The sequence below is a fragment of the Rhineura floridana genome, chromosome 17 (genome assembly GCF_030035675.1).
Source record: "Rhineura floridana isolate rRhiFlo1 chromosome 17, rRhiFlo1.hap2, whole genome shotgun sequence".
Taxonomy (NCBI): Eukaryota; Metazoa; Chordata; class Lepidosauria; order Squamata; family Rhineuridae; genus Rhineura; species Rhineura floridana.
Window position 1 is genome coordinate 2,292,968 of NC_084496.1, and position 18,848 is coordinate 2,311,815.

General features: G+C 44.8%; 1 protein-coding gene across 2 annotated transcripts; it reads right to left on the bottom strand.

The window, feature by feature from the left end:
• Positions 1-1,552: 1,552 nt before the first annotated feature.
• On the bottom strand, positions 1,553-16,070 carry GFER (growth factor, augmenter of liver regeneration). 2 transcript variants are annotated; one of them, XM_061599896.1, is made up of 3 exons: positions 15,229-16,070; positions 5,303-5,511; positions 1,553-4,449 (listed from the first exon to the last, which is right to left on the bottom strand). In XM_061599896.1, exons 1-3 carry the CDS (start codon positions 15,541-15,543, stop codon positions 4,287-4,289), a joined length of 687 nt encoding a protein of 228 aa, XP_061455880.1. In that variant the 5' UTR covers positions 15,544-16,070; the 3' UTR covers positions 1,553-4,286. The 2 variants fall into 2 exon arrangements, with proteins under 2 accessions (XP_061455880.1, XP_061455881.1); XM_061599897.1 differs by lacking the exon at positions 15,229-16,070 and adding an exon at positions 8,156-8,419.
• Between the last annotated feature and the right edge of the window lie 2,778 nt (positions 16,071-18,848).

Sequence of the window (18,848 nt, forward strand, 5' to 3'; positions counted from 1 at the left end):
TTGGATTTGAGCTGATGACTTGAATAAAGGCTGTGGCAGAGCATCTGCCTCACATGCAGAAGGTCCCAAGTTCCATCTCCAATGGCATCTCCGGGCAGGGCTGGTACAGACTCCTGCCTGAAATCCCTGGAGAGCCTCTGTCAGTCAGTGTAGACAGTACTGAGCTAGATGGACCAATAGGCCTGACTCAGTATAAAGCAGTTTCTTGTTCCTGTGAACCACAGGTGTAGTTTAAAAGCACGCCCATCTTTCCATCAATAAAGGAGCAATGACACTTAGAATAAAGTTCTTTCAGAAAAGACGTTACACACACATCGATGGTTTGTCCTACTGAGCACATGTGCTTCTTGCCTGATCACAGGGCCTTTGTTCTCTCCCCTGGATTAGAGTCTGGAAGCTAGCACAGCCCTCAAAAACATGGACCCCTGTGGCTCTGAAGCAGTAATGATTAGCTGGCCCCATGAATGTTGTGCAAAAGAACTATCCCCCCGCCCAATCTCTGACGAGGGAGGAACAAGACAAAACAAACATGTCAAGAATCCGTGAGAACAGGTTGCCTTTAATTTGAAGCACGGCAGGTTTAAGTGTGAACAGAGACTTCATTGCGAGGAGAATCTTAGTATCTAGGAGAGGCTCAGTTTGTTTTTCAAATGTGCTTCTGCGAGAAGATCCCACAAAAATATTGGTACGAGTGACTGGTGATGTGACTGCTTCTAGGTCCCTGTAACAAAAAGCTCTTTAGGAGCTGGATGGGAAGGAGAATTTGAGTAGGCTTTGTTTTTTCCACCTATTTCACTGTGATGTAAGAAGCTGCATCTGCTAAAGTTCTCCCTTCTAGGCAGCTGTTAAAGGCGTAAGGAAGCCACGTACTTAATGACATTTGTTGTTGTACTCAATGGTGCTCTCCCTTGCAAAAATGGCTTCCTCCTGTTCCACCAACACCAGAACATATGTGCTATTGCAGCCTTCCTCAACCTGATGCCTGCCCGGCCCCCTATGATTTGGACAACAATTCCCATCAGTCCTAGCCAGCACGGCTAACGGACAGGGGTGCTGGAATCCAATGACAGCTGGAAGGCGGCAGGTTGACAACGGCTTTTGGATTCTTTTAACTTTGCATTTTGCTGCCAGCATTTCATGTTCTAGTTTATAACTCTCAGTTCTTTTGTTTTTATTCTGACTCTATTATGTTTAATCTATGTCGTAAACCGGTTTGGGGAGGGTTCTTGGAGATGAAAGACAGAATATTCAAGGGCAAAACTCTTACATGCAAAAGCAACAGAGATTTCAAAGACAGCAACCTGAGTTGGCTCAGGTTCTCTGTTTCGGCAAGTTTATCTGAGTTTAGGGGCGAACTGACATAACTAATCTCCCTACAAACTATTATGTGTTTTAAAACGACACCTCACACATCTCTATACAAACATGAATTATCTGAAGCTGGCTTGCTAATAGAAAATACTATACAACCACCACCCCTCTCCCACTTCTCTCTTCAAGGCTATGGAGGTCCTACAACATTGGCAAAATGATTCATTTTTTTAAAAATGGAGGAGGGAAACAAATGAAATATTTAACTTTATTGTTTGGTCACCAGCCAGGAAATAAATACATTTTGAGACACACTTTACAATTGCCTTCATCAAGTGCATTCAAATGATTGTTTGCTTTACCAATGAACAGAAATGCCTGAAATCATACAGAGTGGCTCACGTGTGTTTAACTCAGGATATAAATTACAAAACGTTTCCTTAAGCAAAATCCCATTTACTTTAGCAATATAGTCACCACATAGGATTGCCATCTCCTTGCCTGGATACCGCAAAAGTACTTTCAAATGCACCAGAGCTACAGTCAATGAGTCATGCACGATATTCTCACTTGCCCAGTTGCTACAAATCGCAGGATTCTTAACGTGACCAACAGTGCTTGGAGGGTGAAGGACAGGCAGTTTAGTGGCTGCAGCGTCACTTGATTCTTAGCACATGCGCCATCTCCAGAACCCTCAGCTCAGCCTTCACCAACTTGGTCCCCTCCAGATGTTTTTGACTACAACTCCCATCAGCCCCAACTGGCACAGCCATTTTGGACTCCAACTGCCAGCTGGTTGGGGCTGATGAGAACTGTAGTCGAAAATAGCTGGAGGGTGTCAGTCTGGGGTGAAGGCTGCTGTAGCCAATAAGGCTTTTGATCTATACTGAGCAATGCATAGACTTAGCTTGGAAACAAAAGACCAGGAAAGCTAGGCAAACAAGATATTTCTGGCCTCTGTTTATATCAAGTGGCCCAGTCATAAATGGATTTACTGATGAGTTCATTCTCCTGGGGGCGTGGTATAGGCAGTCACGCCATACTGCCTGAGTCTGTTCCCGCAAAAATTAAGTGTGGGCAAAGCTTTATGGCAGGGCTTCGATGTGAGCAGTTTTCCACAGTGCTCTGTGAGGCTGCACCCACAGCAAATTTTCCCAGTGTTATAGTAAATAGGGCACCCTCTGTGCTTGCACAAAGCTTCTTCCCTGACTGAACTGGGCTGCAGCAATTTGACAGAAACCTCTGCAAAAAATAACGCTTAAAAAGTTACCCGTGTAAACTCACGTTTTGTTAATAAGGTGCCTGAGAGCTACTCATTTATTTCCAGTGATGAAATTCACTTAACAATGTGGCTGTTAAAGTAGCTCATGAAATGAACAAATTAATAAAGGCCATAGTGGGAGGCAGATGTATGAATCTAGAACCATAGTCAGTTAACATACCATGATATCAAGCCATGGTTTGATAGTTACCAAGTCAGAAATGGCAAACCATGGTTTGCTCAAACCAGTTTCCCATAATTGGACAAAATGGGAAACTGGGGTTTGTTACAAACCACAAATTGAAGTTTCAAGTGCCTTCTCAGTGCGCATGAAGGAGGAAAGGAGAGTGGAATGTGCAAGATCAAGGCTTGCTGCAGCTTGTATATGTAAACAACAAACCATGGTTATATCTAAATCAGGTAAATGGCTTCACATAATTGTAGTTTGAGTGCAAACTGTTTGAATTTCACTTGTGACTAAGAAGTTAAACCTACCCTAGAACCGATGCAGTACAATTCACAGCTCAAGGTTTTCTGTAGTACTAGGGGAGGACCACATGCAGAGTGCGCATGAGGCAACAATCTCTTCAAATGTCCAATGCCAGGTCTTCAACTTACAAGCAATGTCACTGGTGGTGATTGTGTAATCAGTCTAAGACTCCTACAAAACATGATTGTCCATCTCCAACTTGGTATGCTCAGAGCACAGCCACAGCACATGTGACTTTCTATACACAAAGTTCTGATTAAGTAAAACAAAAGTATTTGCTTGGAAAAGCTCAAAGGCTCTTCTAATGCAGTGGGACTTATGGAACCTTCATGCTCCCCACCCCCAAGAGTTGGAGTTCAACACTTAACATACATAATCCTAATTTACCTGTGTTTATTTATTCCCTTCATTCGGATTTCCTTATTGTCAAAGAGAGTGAAATGTAAAGAATATCAGTTAGCAGAGCTGAAATGTAAGGCCTCGACTTGTACTCAGAAATGATTTTAATATTCTTTGGCAAAATAGAAATTATTGGAATTCTGTAACTGTACACATTTGTTGGTACCTGAATTATCGAATATTTTCTCCAGCCTGGTGCCCTCCAGATGTTTTAGACTACAACTCCCAATGGCCCCAGCTGGGGAAGGCTGCTTCAAGTATCCCATGGAAGAAGGCTTCCATGCAGCTCCAGAGCAGTTCAATTACTTGTGTACTTTAAGATAACAATTTTACCTGCATTCCAAATTACATAGGATAGGGAAGAATCACAATGAAAGTTAAGAGATGCCTTGGCAGGGGGGTTGGGGGGGAAAAGAGAAAAGGCAAGAAAGACCCAGAACTTTGAGAGGTGTTTTTCAGCCCAGGGCAGTAGTTGGAGAAATGTTTCCCCTCACCCTAACACTTAAGAAAACATTGATTAAATGTTTAAGGCAGCATTGGCTGGTAACTGAAGAAGACTCAGACTGTCAGAAGCAGGAGACAACCGGCAGATGGAAGACTCTCATAAACCTAAAACTGCTTCAGGGACTTCTGATTTTTCCAGGATCAGAAACAATCAGACAAGACACGTGATTGTATCTAACACCTGCACCTTCTCCCTCTATATCACATCAACCTCAATACCAAAGCACAATTGCAAAAGTCCATAGCAGGCTTCATTTTGTGGTTCTACCTTTTTCTTTCTTTTTCAATCAAGGTGGACCAATACAGCTTCTAGCAGTGTATCTAGTCACAAGACCCATCCTTCCAGCCATCTCGCCAACGCTCATCTATAAGAGAACAGTCAAATTCAGGTTTTCCCAGCTTCTTATTCACCTCGTTGTGGAGCCGGCAGAACCACTGTGTCAAATTATGCTGGCTGCTTGCATCAGGCTGATTTCTTCGTAATCTGTGTATGAGGGAAAACCAAACAGAGTCTGATGCCATCTTGTCAAATTTGTATTTCCCACCTACCAGGGGTGTCTGGTGCCCACTGGGACTGATGGGGCGGAAGGCAGAGCGCCCAACATAAGGTGCAGTCAAGAGTCCAGTACAGGCAGAGCCAACTAATTCTGGTTTTGTTCCCATCCTCCTCTCTGCTGAGTTCTGCAAGGGCAACACTGAGATTAAGGAGAAGAAGATTGCAAGCAGTGCCACCCCCTAGACTGGTTGTAAGTAAGGAGGTAGATGGGTGGAGGCTGACTAAGCGCAGACTGAGCTTGGTGGGGCAGTGACCAACTTGCTCTTGTGGGCCATCCTCAGCTGCAACCCACCACATCCCAAGATTCCTGGGTAGGGCAGTCAAGAGAAACTTATAACAGGAATGAAATTGGTCCACGTTCAAACCCCAGATACATTCCTGGGAGGAGGGAAATGGCAGGCAGCAGCATCACACTCAAGAAAGCAGGCTTATATAGAGGGCAGAGCTAGCCTTAAGGTTGGTGCTTAGTTATCTAATGTATCTATCAATGGCTGCTAGCCACAATAGCTATGTTCAACCTTTACTGTTGGAATCAGCATGCCTGCCAGTTACTAGGAATCAGAACTGGAGAAAATGCTGTTCTGCTCAGGTCCTGCTTGCAGGCTTCCTATGTGCACCTGGTTGGCCACTGTGAGAACAGGATGCTGGACTAGATGGGCCACTGGCCTGATCCAGATAGCTCTTCTTACATTCTTAGTATTGTGCTTAACAGGAACTCTTCTGAGGCTAAATGCTAGCTCCTAAAAGTGAGGCAGGTGAGCAATTCGGCTGGTTCACTCACCTGTGTCTCAGGTCCTCCGCACATTCGTCACAAGGGTAAAACTTGGAAAATAAGTGGATGAACTGAACCATTTCTTGCTGCTGAGTTCTACTGGGCCGATCTGGGTAAAACGCTGCCATCGTGTGAAGAAAAGACCAGGAATTTCTCCCCAGCTGTTCTCTATCTAGAGGGCAATCAGGAGGCAATTCTCTCTCTTGGGCGCCTGCTTTCTGGATTGGAAAAACATGGACTCATGAGCAACAAGACAGAGGAAGCACAGAAAAAGCCTGCACATTGCAACTCTAAAGCAAGCCCCTACATCAAAAGATGGCCATCAAGTCCTTCCCCATTTCTCCTTCCACTGCCAATGCAAGCTATCCTCACTCAGTTTGGGAATTAAGCGTACAGTGCCAAGCCGTCATGTGAACATAGCAGTTACACTTTTTGGAAAAGACAAACTATACCACCAGCGTTTGTTGTAAGAAGGCAGGTTTCCAACTTTCAGCTTTCTAAAGCTTTATGAAAGGCTGTGTTTAAAAAAATTGCCAGCAGGAGGCAATAAGGCCTTTCCTCAGCCTTGATTCACTATTAAACCTGAGAAGAAGATGCCAGAAACCATTGTGACTGTGAAGTGTTGTTTAGGGGCTTTTGTTTGGGCGAAAATTTAATTCTGGAGGTAGTTATTTTTGATGTTATTGGGATTATGCTTTACTGTATTATTCATTTATTAAATCTGCTAGTCACTTTTCTTCACAAAAGTTAAAACCAGTATAAAAACTAAAACAAAATAAAAAGTTAAAAACACAAATGTAACAGCAGCAGAACAACCCACCCCCTAAAAGAGATTACAACATGAAGAGCCCTTCATTTTATTGCTGGAGAAACTTATTTATTTATTAAATTTATTATCCCGCCTTTCCTCCTAGAAGGAGCCCATGGTAGCAAACAAAAACACTAAAAACACTTAAAAACATCTTAAAAACATTTTTTTTAAAAAAGCTTTAAAAACATCATTTAAAAAAATTCCAGCACAGACTCGGACTGGGATAAGGTCTCTACTTAAAAGGCTTGATGAAAGAGGAAGGTCTTCAGTAGGCGCTGAAAAGACAACAGAGATGGCACCTGTCTAATATGGGGGGGGGGGATTCCAAAGGCTTGGTGCTGCCACACTGAAGGTCATCATCAATAGTTTATTGCATTACAGCCTTAGGCCATTGCAATGGCATGCAAGTAAGATAAAACCATAAAATACATAAAACACAGATTAAAAAATACACAGGATAACACGATATAAGGCTCCTAACTCTTTCCAAAGTTAACTCGAGATGGACTTAACATATGCGGCTCTTAGTTTCCTAGCCGCGTAGGCAAAGTTGGCTACGGCCGAAGTGATGTATCTATCCATGTCTCCCAAGAGGATATGCACCAGGTTCACGGGGGACCTTCCCCCATTTGAGTTTATGATTTGCGCTAAACATTTCCTTCTTGGGTCGTCATATAATGGACAGGATAATAATGCATTATGTCCTCGACCACCCCACAGCCTAAAATACAAAGCCGCTGTGAGTGGGGTATTTTCCTATATCTCCCTTCCAGGTAGGCTGACGGCATTGTTTGGAACCGAAGTTCCGTGAAGGCTTTCCGGAGTGGAGCTCGCGTAATTGTCTCGAAATAGTGGGAAACAGCATGGTTAGGCTTAAGGTGTGGAAACCATGGGGAAAAAGGGGAGATGGCAATTGTGGCTCTGTCTTGATTCGCATCAAAATCAAAGACTCAATTCCGAAGTGCAGTAGGGGGGAGGGTTAAAAGGTCGTCCCAAGTGAGTTCGTATGTAGCCAATAAAGCTGTGCAGCGTTGGGCTAGTCTCTCTACGCTGGACTGATCCTGCAAACAGAGCCTGGCTATGGAAGTATTATCCATTTGTAGAGTTTTACGCCAGAATCTCAAAGTGGCCAGGTCGACTTTGGCTGCCAAGAAAGGGAGGCCTAACTCGGCTCTTAGGTGGGCCGAGGGCACTCCAGTGGGGAGACCAGTTAGCTGCCTCATTAAGGAATTTTGGATTACCTCAAGCTTTGGCTTAACCGCCTGACCCCATAGCTCTGCTCCATATAGGATCTTCGGAAGAACCTTGGCCTGGTAAATTTTCAACATGGGTTTGACCAACTGTCCCCCATGACTGAAGGTCCTCCTCCTATGTTGTGCAGAGTGGACCTCCTGATAAGATGATATCTGCATAAGGCCCTCATCTGCAGAGCGCAGTCATCGACTGGGTATATAAGGGGTAAGGGAATCTTTCAGGTATCTTGGTTCCCAAGCTGTATAGGGCTTTGTACACTAAAACCAGAACCTTGAACTTGGCCAGGTAGGTAATAAACAGCTTATTATAAGCTTTACGCATATTGTTTCAATTTATTATATATTTCTGAATAAGAAGTTTCCTTATTGTTTGTCTGTTTTGAATTTTGCTTTTGTAACAGTGAATTACATAACTTTTTGTTTGTTTGTACGCTGCCTGGAGCACAGGTCACTATGGAAAGGCGGCACACGAATAAACCAAGATGACGATGATGAGTTAAATGCAAACAAGTTCTGGCCCACCTGAATGAAGCTCAGGGACCACAGCTTGGGAGCCCCTGAACTCAGGAGTTTCCCCCGCCCCGCCCCTCCTCTTCCCCTCCTTTCCTGCCCACTCAGCCTCCAAAGGAATCACCATGTGGGCGAAGATCGCCCCCTCCCTATGCAACCATGTGGCAGGCAGCCCCCCATTCCGAAGCAGGCCCCCTCCCCAGCTCCACGCGGCCTTCCAAAGGAGACCCACATTATCTCCCCCCTCCACGGCGGCCCTCCTTGTCTTCCCCCCCGCGAGCCCCTGACCAAGTCCGCCTGCTTCTTCTGATCTCTTATCCAGCTCCTGAAGTCCGTGCAGGCCCGGCAGGGCGGCTTCGTCTTCTGCTTCTTCGGCTCAGCAACCGGCAGGGGTTGCCCCGCCGCCGCCTCTGCGAGGGAGGCAAAGGGGGAAGCGGGCGCCTGCCGGGACGCGCTGGGACTGGGCGCCGCCATCTTGGGGGGCGCAAAGCATGCTGGGCCGGGAGGACCTCGCCCGGAGGAGAGCCGTTGCCGTGGCAACGCCGGCAGGCTGCTTCCTGGGCAACTGGGAGGAGGCCTTGACCTTGATGTTGGCGATGATGCTGGCAGCCTTCTGAGCACGACCGCCTTACTAATATTACAATTAAGAATGATATTAGTAATGCAGTCTTATTAACAGACTGTAACAATAAATGAAAATTGGGGGGGGGAGGAAGCTCTCAGTGATTCATAATATTAATAATATTTATGTTATTAACTTATTAACATGACTGCCTTATTAATATTGGTATCATTATTAAGAATAATATTAGTAATGCGGTTTTATTAATAGTGTAATAATAAAAGAAAATTAAGGGGAGGAAGGAAGAAACTCTCAATCTTTCATGATGTTATTTATTTATTTATTGCATTTATATACCACCCCATAGCCAAAGCTCTCTGGGCTGTTTACAACAATGAAAAACAAATATACAAATTTTAAAAAACACATTTTTAAAAAGCCATTTAAAAACACATGCTAAAATGCCTGGGAGAAGAGGAAAGTCTTGACCTGGCACCGAAAAGATAACAGTGTTGGCGCCAGGCGCACCTCGTCAAAGAAATCATTCCATAATTTGGGGGCCACCACTAAGAAGGCTTCTCCCTATGATATTAATAGTGTAGTCTTTGTTATTATCATCATTTATTTATATCATGCCATCAGATGCACATGGCGCCGTACATAAAATAAAACAATAAAAAGAAGTCCCTGCTGCCCAGAAAGGTGTACAAATAAAAATAAAATGACAGAGTAGTAGTTGTAATAATAATAATAATAAAAATAAAAATAGTAATGCAGTTTTATTAATAGACTGCAATGATAATTGTAGCAGTAGTAATAATGATAATAATAATAGTTGAAAATAAGGCAGGAGGAGGAAGGTCTCAGTTATTAATTATTATGTTAAGAATGCAATCATAATAATTTAAAAAGTAAGAGGTGATGAAGGTCCCAGTTTGAGACAGGGCTGTCTTTGACTCAGTCCCTGAATCTGGTCTGCAAAAACTATAGCCATCATAGCTATCCTCTTCCTCCCGTGTTGGGGACCGCATGCCTCTGAATACCAGTTGCAGGAATTGCAGGTGGAGGACTCAGGTCCTGCTTGTGGGCTTCTTCCCTTTGGGGCATCTGCTTGCCTATTGTGAGAACAGGAGGCTGGACTAGATGGGCCCCTTTGGCCTGATCCAGCTTCAGCCGGGCTCTGCTGATGTTCTTATGTTTAACCCAAACACGCCCACACACCAAGCCCCCCCAAAAACACAACCTGCCCTGTGGCTGTGACACCTTTAAAAGCTACCCAGGGCAGGCTCCAGGGTTTTTCCCGGGGAATTCCAGCTCAGACACAGAGGTGGGGGTCCAGCAAGCTGACTGACGGGGCTCTCGCTCAGTGATGCAGCAGTGACATACTCTGTGCTTTCTTTAGTTTAAAGACTAAATGTAACTATATTTTTGTTTTTGTTTCAAAAATGCAATATTGACATAAAAAAATAACAGGTAATATTATTTTCAAAATGTGCTTTTTGTGTCTCTCCTATTTCCCAATATATCCGGACTTCAACCCAACTTGCAAATTTGCTGCGGGTTGTGCAGTTGGCACCCCAGATGGGATGTGACTGAAACAATATACAGCTTTGCCCGGTTCAGCCCTCCGACTTCAGAAGCGACATAGATTGAACCAAGGCCGAGGCGCCACGGTGATTTCACTGACTGTCAAGTTCCCTCCAGGCCGTGGATGAAGCTGGTGGGTGACAGGCGCAACGCCTGAAGGGCCAACAACTTAGGGGAACGGGACGGGGAAAAGACTGCCTGGTAAGTAATATTTACATTGTTTCTCCCCTGGGAAAAGGGAAAGGAAAATATAGTGGGGAAAGTAACAAGTGTCTGTAAAAATCCTACTGCGTAGACACTGTGGGTGGCAAGACCGGGTTCGAGTCCCGTGAGGCCCCCTTAGCCCACACAGGTTGGGAGCCGAGCAGAGGTTGGCACTATGGGTACAGGCCAGTCAAAACCCCCTTCTTGCTCTCCTTTGGGATGCATCCTTGCTAATTGGTCTAAGTTTGGAGGGGATCCCCTGACAAAAAAGAAATTGATCATGTTTTGCAATCAATGGTGGCCTCAATATACCTTAGAGGATGGAGAAACATGGCCTGAAAATGGATCCCTACAATATAACAGTATACTGCAGTTGTTGTTATTTTGCCGGCCTGAAGGCAAATGGGGGGAAATACCTTATGTGGAATGTTTTATGAGTTTGTTTAGAGATAAAGATGTGCAAAAATCTTGTGGCATAGGCGTTGGAAGTGTGATTGTGGCAGGGAAAAAAGAGGTTAAGAAAGTTTATCCTGACGTGCAAGAGGAAGAAATACAGTTCATGGTTGCTCCAAAGGAATGCACCCCTTGTTTTGATTTGACTCCCTCCGCTCCCCCTGCTTGTGTGAGCCAGGCGTCATCACTGGGTTCAGGGGGGGGGGTAAGTTGTTAGCTAGCACCCCTGAGAAAGATCTGGCAGCCACCCCTCAGGATGGCCCTAGGCTCCTAGAGAATCTTTGGAAGATACGGGAATTAGCAGAGTATGCTCAGGAGCTGAGCAGCCCAGTAGCCAGCCGTACTCGCTCAAAAGACTCAGAGCATCCAGTGCTTCAGGCCCCTTTAAGACAAGCTTTGGGAGGAGGGGGGCCAGCCCTCATTTATGTTCCTTTCTCCACCGCGGATCTCTTAAACTGGAAACAATCGATGGGCCCCTACCAGGAGGATCCAAAGGAACTGTACAAACTTAAGTCCACAATTTGTATTCTTCATTTTATGGGAGGCTGTGTAAAAACTGCCAGACAGTAATTCAGAAGAGAAAGACAATGAGAGACTATTTAACACCCTGTTTATAGGGCAGGCTGCCACAGACATTAGACGGAAGTTGCAAAAGGTGGACTGGGGCTATGTCAGTCAGTCAGTTGATTGAGATTGCTTACAAAGTATACACAAACAGAGACCAGGTGGGGAAAAAAAGAGGAAAAAGAGAAAATGAGAACAAAGGCGTCTTTACTGGCAGTAGTTTTGGTAGAACAGGGAGGGGTAAGAGGACAAAGGAGCACCCGAAAGTGAGAAAGAGAGAAAGAGGGAGGGAGAGAAAGTTAAGCTCTCGCTCCCGACTCTGGCCTTGAGAGAAAGTTGACTCACATTGAGTCTAACCATTGGTCCATTTTGCTATTGTCTGCACTGACTGGCAGCAGCTCTCCAGGATTTCAGGCAGGGGATATTCCCAGCCTTACCTGGAGTTGCCACTGCCGGATTTGGAAAAACAATTTGATCTGTTCATACATGAGAGACAAGGAGTAGCAAGTGGAGTATTGACTCAGCCATTAGGTACACAGCGACGTCCAGTGGCATATTTTTCCAAGCAGTTGGATCAGACCAGCAAGGGATGGCCAGCATGTCTAAGAGCAGTAGCAGCAACAGCTTTGCTGGTGGAAGAGGCAAAGAAGCTGACTTTGGGGCAATCTGACTGTTTACACCCCGCATTCAGTTCTGACGGTGATGGATGCTAAGGGAGGGTCATGGCTTTCAGCCAGTCGATTGACAAAGTATCAGGCCCTGCTGATTCAAGGGGATGTGAAGTTGGCTACAACAAATGTGTTTAACCCTGCTACTCTGATGCCTATAGAAGAGGAAGAAGGACTTGTTCATGATTGCATTGCTACAATTGAAAGCGTTTATTCTAGCAGAGCAGACCTGAAGGATCAACCTCTAGCAAATGCAGACCTGGAACTGTACACAGATGGAAGCAGTTTTATTGAGCACGGAGTGCGAAAGGCTGGTTATGCAGTGGTTACTTTATGGACTGTGCTGAAGGCTAAAGCCTTGCCGAGCAATACATCAGCTCAGAAGGCAGAAGGAGCTTGCAAAAGAACAAAGGGTTAATATTTATACAGACTCAAAATACGTTTTTGGAGTGTTACAGGCCCATGGAGCTATATGGAAAGAGAGGGGTTTGTTAACCTCTGCAGGTAGTCCAATAAAGCATGGAATTGAGATTTTTAAGCTCCTGGAAGCAGTAAACGACCCTACAGAAGTGGCAGTAATGCATTGTCGTGCCCATCAGAAGGGAGATCAGGATGTGGTGAAAGGAAATCGGAGAGCAGATGCTGCAGCCAAGAAAGCAGCCCGGGGAGAGCCAGCAAAGCAGATGGCTCTTGTCCCACAAGTGAAGTTACCATCAGAAACTCCAAAATATACCGAGAAAGAAGAAACACTGGCATCTAGATTAGGAGCTAAAGAGAAAGTTGATGGATGGTGGAGGGTCCCTACTGGACAGATAGTAGTACCAAAGACAATTCTAGTCCATTTGATTAATCAGTACCATAATGACACTCACATGGGAGCTGATGCAATGACCCAGAATTTACAGAGGATCTTGGTAGGACCTAAAATGCGAACTTTGGCAGAGTAAGCTTCTCTTAGGTGTCTGATATGCTGTCAGAACAATCCAAAGATACAGCCTAAGCCTCCACCAGGGACAGGACGACATGGAACATCAGCTGGAGAATACTGACAAGTAGATTTTTCAGAATTACCAAGATTTCAACGGTACAAGTACCTATTGGTATTCGTGGACACCTTGACAGGATGGCCAGAAGCTTTTCCTTGTAGAACTAACCAAGCCAGAGAAGTAGTCAAATGGATGATGAAGGAAATAATTCCCAGATTTGGAGTGCCAGAAGGACTCACCTCAGACCGAGGACCTCATTTTGTAGCAGGAGTTACAACCTCTCTAGCCAAAGCTTTAGGACTGAGATGGGATTTACACACATCATGGACACCCCAATCCAGCGGGCAAGTGGAAAAAATGAACCGAACTTTGAAAAGACAATTGGCAAAGATTTGTCAGGAAGGGAATTTGAAGTGGCCAGATGCATTACCCTTAGCATTGTTGAGAGTTAGGGTGTCACCAAGGGCCAGGTTAGGAGTTAGCCCATTTGAGCTTTTATATGGCAAACCATATCCAAAGAATCCAATGGTGACGCAGGGTACCCAAATGCATGTAACAGGAGGTTGTGGGTACAGCAGTATTTGTCTTCTCTGTCTGCTGTGTTATCTTCTCTCCACAGATACGTTCAAGACCATTTGCTGTTGCCATTGGAGGCACCAGTCCATTCCTTTCAACCGCGAGACCAGTTGTATATCAGGACGTAGAAGGACGAGCTGTTAAAGCCGAAGTGGAGGGGACCAGTGACGGTTTAACTCGCCACTTACGCAGCGGTGAAGGTACAAGGTATCAAGCCGTGGATCCACTACACCCGAGTGAAGGCAGCCCCACCCGAACGAGAAGAACCCCCTGAGAGTGATGCACCGGAAGCCATCACAAAAAGGACAGGGGTGGACAGTAGAGACTGTGAAGGACTTAGAGTTCCTGTTTAAAAAACAAGCATGAGCCAAAGTTTTCAGTATGTTGTCTTTTTGGGACTGGTTTGGGGAAAGTTATGGGGTACTTTTATACTCCCTATGAACAAAACCAGAATGTATGGATGTTTTTAGCAAAGAATGTTTTGAATACCAGCGTGTTTTGTTTGCAGGGGGGAAGTTCCATGGAAGAGATCTTTAGAACATGTCTGTGGACGGTGCCTACTAGTCCACACATTATTAAGAAATATACTCTGTTCAAGGAGTTTGAGGTGGATACAGGGTTTGACACCATGAGTGGATGGGGTAACCCCATCTATGAGAAAAATAAGCACATGATTAGACTATGAATTAAAGGAACTACCCCAAATCCAACAGATTGTGTGGTGTTTGTGAATTGCACCTCTAAAGTCCCCCATTGTCTCAATCTGACTGAATCAAATCACAGGAATGGTCTAAATTGTACCAAGGTACAGCAGGGAAGCTTCTTTTATGGACATGTTCCCCTCCCTTCAGGTTGGTTCCTTGTATGTGGAAGTCAAGTGTTTTCTTATATACCAGCAAATTGCACTGGAGGACCCTGTGCTATAGGGAGGCTAATTCCTGTTTACTATATGGCTATATAATTATAAAATGGCAAGCCTAATTAGCACTGATATTAATGCCCCATTTACTACTGCTGCAGGGTGCAGGGTTATTATTATTATTATTATTATTATTCTGAAGTAGATCTATTAAAATCAGTAAACAACTGCATGTAGGAACTCTTCTGCCTACAGATCCCATCTCTTCCACTCCAATCCCATCGTTGGCTTTATTCTGGACTACATGGCTTGGGGATGGGTTTAATAATATTTATAAGATTAAAACAACAATAGCAAAAACAACAAAACGCTTTATGATTTCTGCGGAGATGTTGCAGATGAGCACGCTTTGAGTACAGCGCTGTAGCCAACTGTGGATCCACCTGATAGTTGATAGCATGATTGCATTCAAGCCAGGAAAAAGCACTCAGGGTGGGAGTGCATGAAACAAGGCCTGTGAAGGCTGTAGCTTGTGTGTGGGCCAGAAAGAGTCCAGGAGACCCATAGAGAGGCCTAGAGGGTTGCATTTGGCCCCTAGGCCTGAATTCTCCACCCCTGATCTATACTGACTAGCAGCAGCTCTGCAGGCTTTTCAGGGAGGGGTCTTTCCCCAGCTCTACCTGGAGATATCAGGGACTGAACTGAGGACCTTCTGCATGCAAAGCAGATGCTCTACTATTGAGCTACAGCCCTTCCAGTCAGTGGATTGGAGGAAGAAAAATAAATGCCACCATCAGTGCATGGGGAGGGGGGAGGAGACCATGAGATGGCATCTTGCCAAGCACCTCCCTCCTCCCAAAAAATAACCTTGGAGCTGATCTTGCCTCTAGCCTCATCCTTACCTCTCTTTCTGTTTGTTTCTTTGTTTGCTTGTAGCGCCTTCTCCTCCTGAAGGAGCTACTGCAGCTAGAGTTTGGGTAGGTGAAATCTGGTGACCTTTGCGCCTTGCTCCTGCAGGACCTCCTTAGCGGGGCAGGTTTTGCCTTGCTCCGGGTGCAATAGGGTGAAACATCAGGGGAATTGCAAGCCAGCGAAGGCACACAAGATTTGGCAGGGATGGTGGGGCACGATTTCTTGACTAGCGCCTTCTTCGGGACCCAGCAGAACACCAGCATCGAATGCCTCCTCTTCTTGTTGCTTCTGTCTTCTGTTGACATCTTAGCCTTAGGTGGGCTTGATCAAAGGCTTGATCTTCTCAGCGGCTTCAAAGTGCAGGACGATGAGTCCCGATGACACTGCAGGCAGTTCCCCTGTAAACAACGCCCAATCCAAGCAAACAATTCCAGACCTGGGATGTTAAACGATCCAATGATTATGAAAATTGAATAAGGAATCAATTCCCTAGACAGTGTAAAATCTTGAGGTAGCCATTTAACAGCCCAAAGCCCTCAACTCATGCTCCTGTGACAGCCTTTGGCACCCTCACCATGCTCAAATGGGTTATGTCACAATGGATCCTTGAGGCCTAATAAGCTGTTTGTGAGCATGAAAATGCTGCCAGGTTTCAACAACGAAGCCTCAGGCAGAAATGTGTTACTTAAAAATAGAGATGTGAGTAGGAGCAATTTCTGTCCCACGCAAGATTCATCATAATCAGCACTGCTTCCGTTCCTCCACATTTTCGCTTCTGTCATGAACTTGCAAATTTGCTAACCTGGTTTTCTTGTAACATGGCTCAGATACAGGGAATTATGGGAGTTACATCTTGGAAGGAGACAGGCCTCTGTGAGAGGAAAATTTTAAGTTTCGTTTCCAGCTGCAAGCAGTTGGGAGGCCTGAACAGAAACACCTGTTTATCTCTGCTAATCTGCTGGGAGCCTGGTACTCAAGGCCATGCGGGCCTGAGAAGGTTGAGATCAGAGAAGGGAGGGGGGCCTGCAAGGCGTGAAAAAGTGAAGAAGCTTTGGGAATATGATTACATCAGCCCCGATTGGCTGATTCATCCTGAACCGTTGTAGGCCCTCTTACCAGCGCTTCACATTCCGGTGTTCCGCTAATGCGGCGGCGGGAAATTCCACTTTTTAAAGCCCATTTTGCGACATTTTCGTGCGATGGCCCCATTATAGTCTATGGGTTCCGCTTTACCGCAATTTCCGCTTTACTGCGGGGGCCTGGTCCCTAACCCGCCGTATAAGCGGGGCCCTACTGTATAGGGGCTAAGACCTATAGCCTTTGTTCCTCCCCTGGGGCATTCTCTTGAATGGTCCCCTGGTTGTTCTTTGGATGCCATATGGGGTTCCACTGCTTCTTACCATCCTGATGTTATTCTCTCTGAGGAGAGATGAGATTTACCAACAACTACCTCTTCAGTAAGTAGAACAGGCTAGTTACTTTATTATTTTTCTGTTGTGTTTTGAACTCTCTTAAGTTATACCTGAACCCCTGGTTGGGTGCGGTTTTGAGGAATTGTTTTGCTGCTATATATTAAATGTGCACTTATATTTTTAATAAAGCTATTTCTTATTATCCTTGTGTATTCATTGAGTGAGACCAATTTGGTTCTGAATCCAGCACCTTGACCACTGACCATAACTACCAAGAAGGAAGGGATTGATTTTGGCTTTACCAGAGGCTTCTGGACAAGGAGTGCTTGTTTGGCTCTTGTCTTTAGGAATCCTTGGCTTACCTATATCTGGGCTCTGGGTGTCCCCAACTCAGAGTAGAACCAGTTGAAGGGGTGGTGGCAGCCTATCTTCTACTTTGCAGGGTTGGTATTGGTTTGCACAGCCTTGGCAAGGGGAAATTGGGAATTGGGTTCCAGATCAATTGCCCAAGGTGGGGCAATTGGGTCTGAAGCTTGCACCCCGTGGCTCTTGAGGGCCCGAGGGCATAACATGGTGGCCGTAGCATTGGGATTTGTGACCAAATTACTCCTGGTGAATACACTGTGAAAATAAGTGCATTGCAGCAAACATTGGTAACTGTTTAAGAGAGATTTCTGGCACAAACGTTTTGTTATTTTGGGTAGTTAGGGCTAGTGGCAGGATGTCGCAGAAGCCTTTAACTAGGTCCCAAACTGCTGTGGCGAATGGCGCCATGGAGAACGAAGAAGCAGAGGACAGCATGCCACTTCTACAGTTGGAGCAGATAGAAGGGGGTGCACCTGTCCAGCCACCTAGTCTAACACCTCCTGTGGATGAGGAGGAAGAAGAGGATGAGGAGGCACAGTCTCAACATTCTGGTTCCAGATGTTTGAGCTTTGGCAGTCGTGGTAGCCGTGCTGAATCGGAGGAGGAAGACTCAGAGGAAATACCTAAGGGTCTGCAGCATTATCTGGACAAACAGATGAAAATGTTGGCTTTGCAGTTTGAAGCTATTAAGGAAGACTGCCTGAGCCGCAGGGAGTATGACCGGGCTCAAGAGGAGCGCCGTGAATTGGTGGGCACAGTGCCTGAGGAGTTTGCTGATGACTTTGACCATTTCTATAAGCTAGCCCGTTCCCACTTTGCTTTGTCAGCTGATGATTGTGTCGCAGGAGCCTAAATAGGCTATTGCCTGCTATAGTTCAATAGTGGGAGGCCCTAACCAAACTCTCAAGACATAACAATTGATTCTTTGATTAGAAGTCTGTATTTGCGCACAAGCAATTGCTTGGAAGAGTTACACAGAGAACAAGTCTCTATGTAAGCCTTCCCTTTCATAAAACACACATCTTTCTTATGTACTCTTTTCAAGGTTACATTGATTACTCAATCTTCACATCAACATATGTCAATCAATACAATGACTTGGTATAAACATTCTCAACCTAGCATAAGCATTATTGTATCTTCTAAACTATTCAGGTCAAGATAACTTTTTCTCTTCCTTTTCCATGACACAGCTACTCCAACCCCTTCCCTACATGTTCATCATATCTCCTTTGATAAGTATTTGACCTTTAAAGCAAGCATATATTTATAACCTTTACTCTACTTCTTCTCCTAGCTTTATAAGTGCAATTTCAGCAGTTCCACTAACACATTTTACTAATACATTTTGGGCCTAGCCACTTTGGAGAGCTCACGCAAACCTGAACCAAAATATTTCTGCAACATGCCTCCCTTGAGCCTTCAAAGTGGCTCACTAATCTGGCTTATTTATTTACTTAAAAGTCATTACTCATACAATATATAATATATTAATGCAAGAAACAAATTATAAGCCCTAGTCTTAGATATTTTGACATAAAAGTTCCATGATATGCTATAGCAATAATGACTTTTTCTAGTGGATGAATTATCTTTCATTACCTACTCACACTATGGCTTCTTCTTACTTATACTTGATACATGGATCATAACGCTGAATCAATGTTATATCCATCATTGTACATACCTCACTGATGTTAGGAAGCCATTGTGGACATATACATACTTGATGTGAAACATGTAAACACAAACCATCCAAATTTCCCAGCTGGATTCATTTTTACACCCATAATATAGCTTAGTTATCACAACATTATACAGCAGCAAGATCA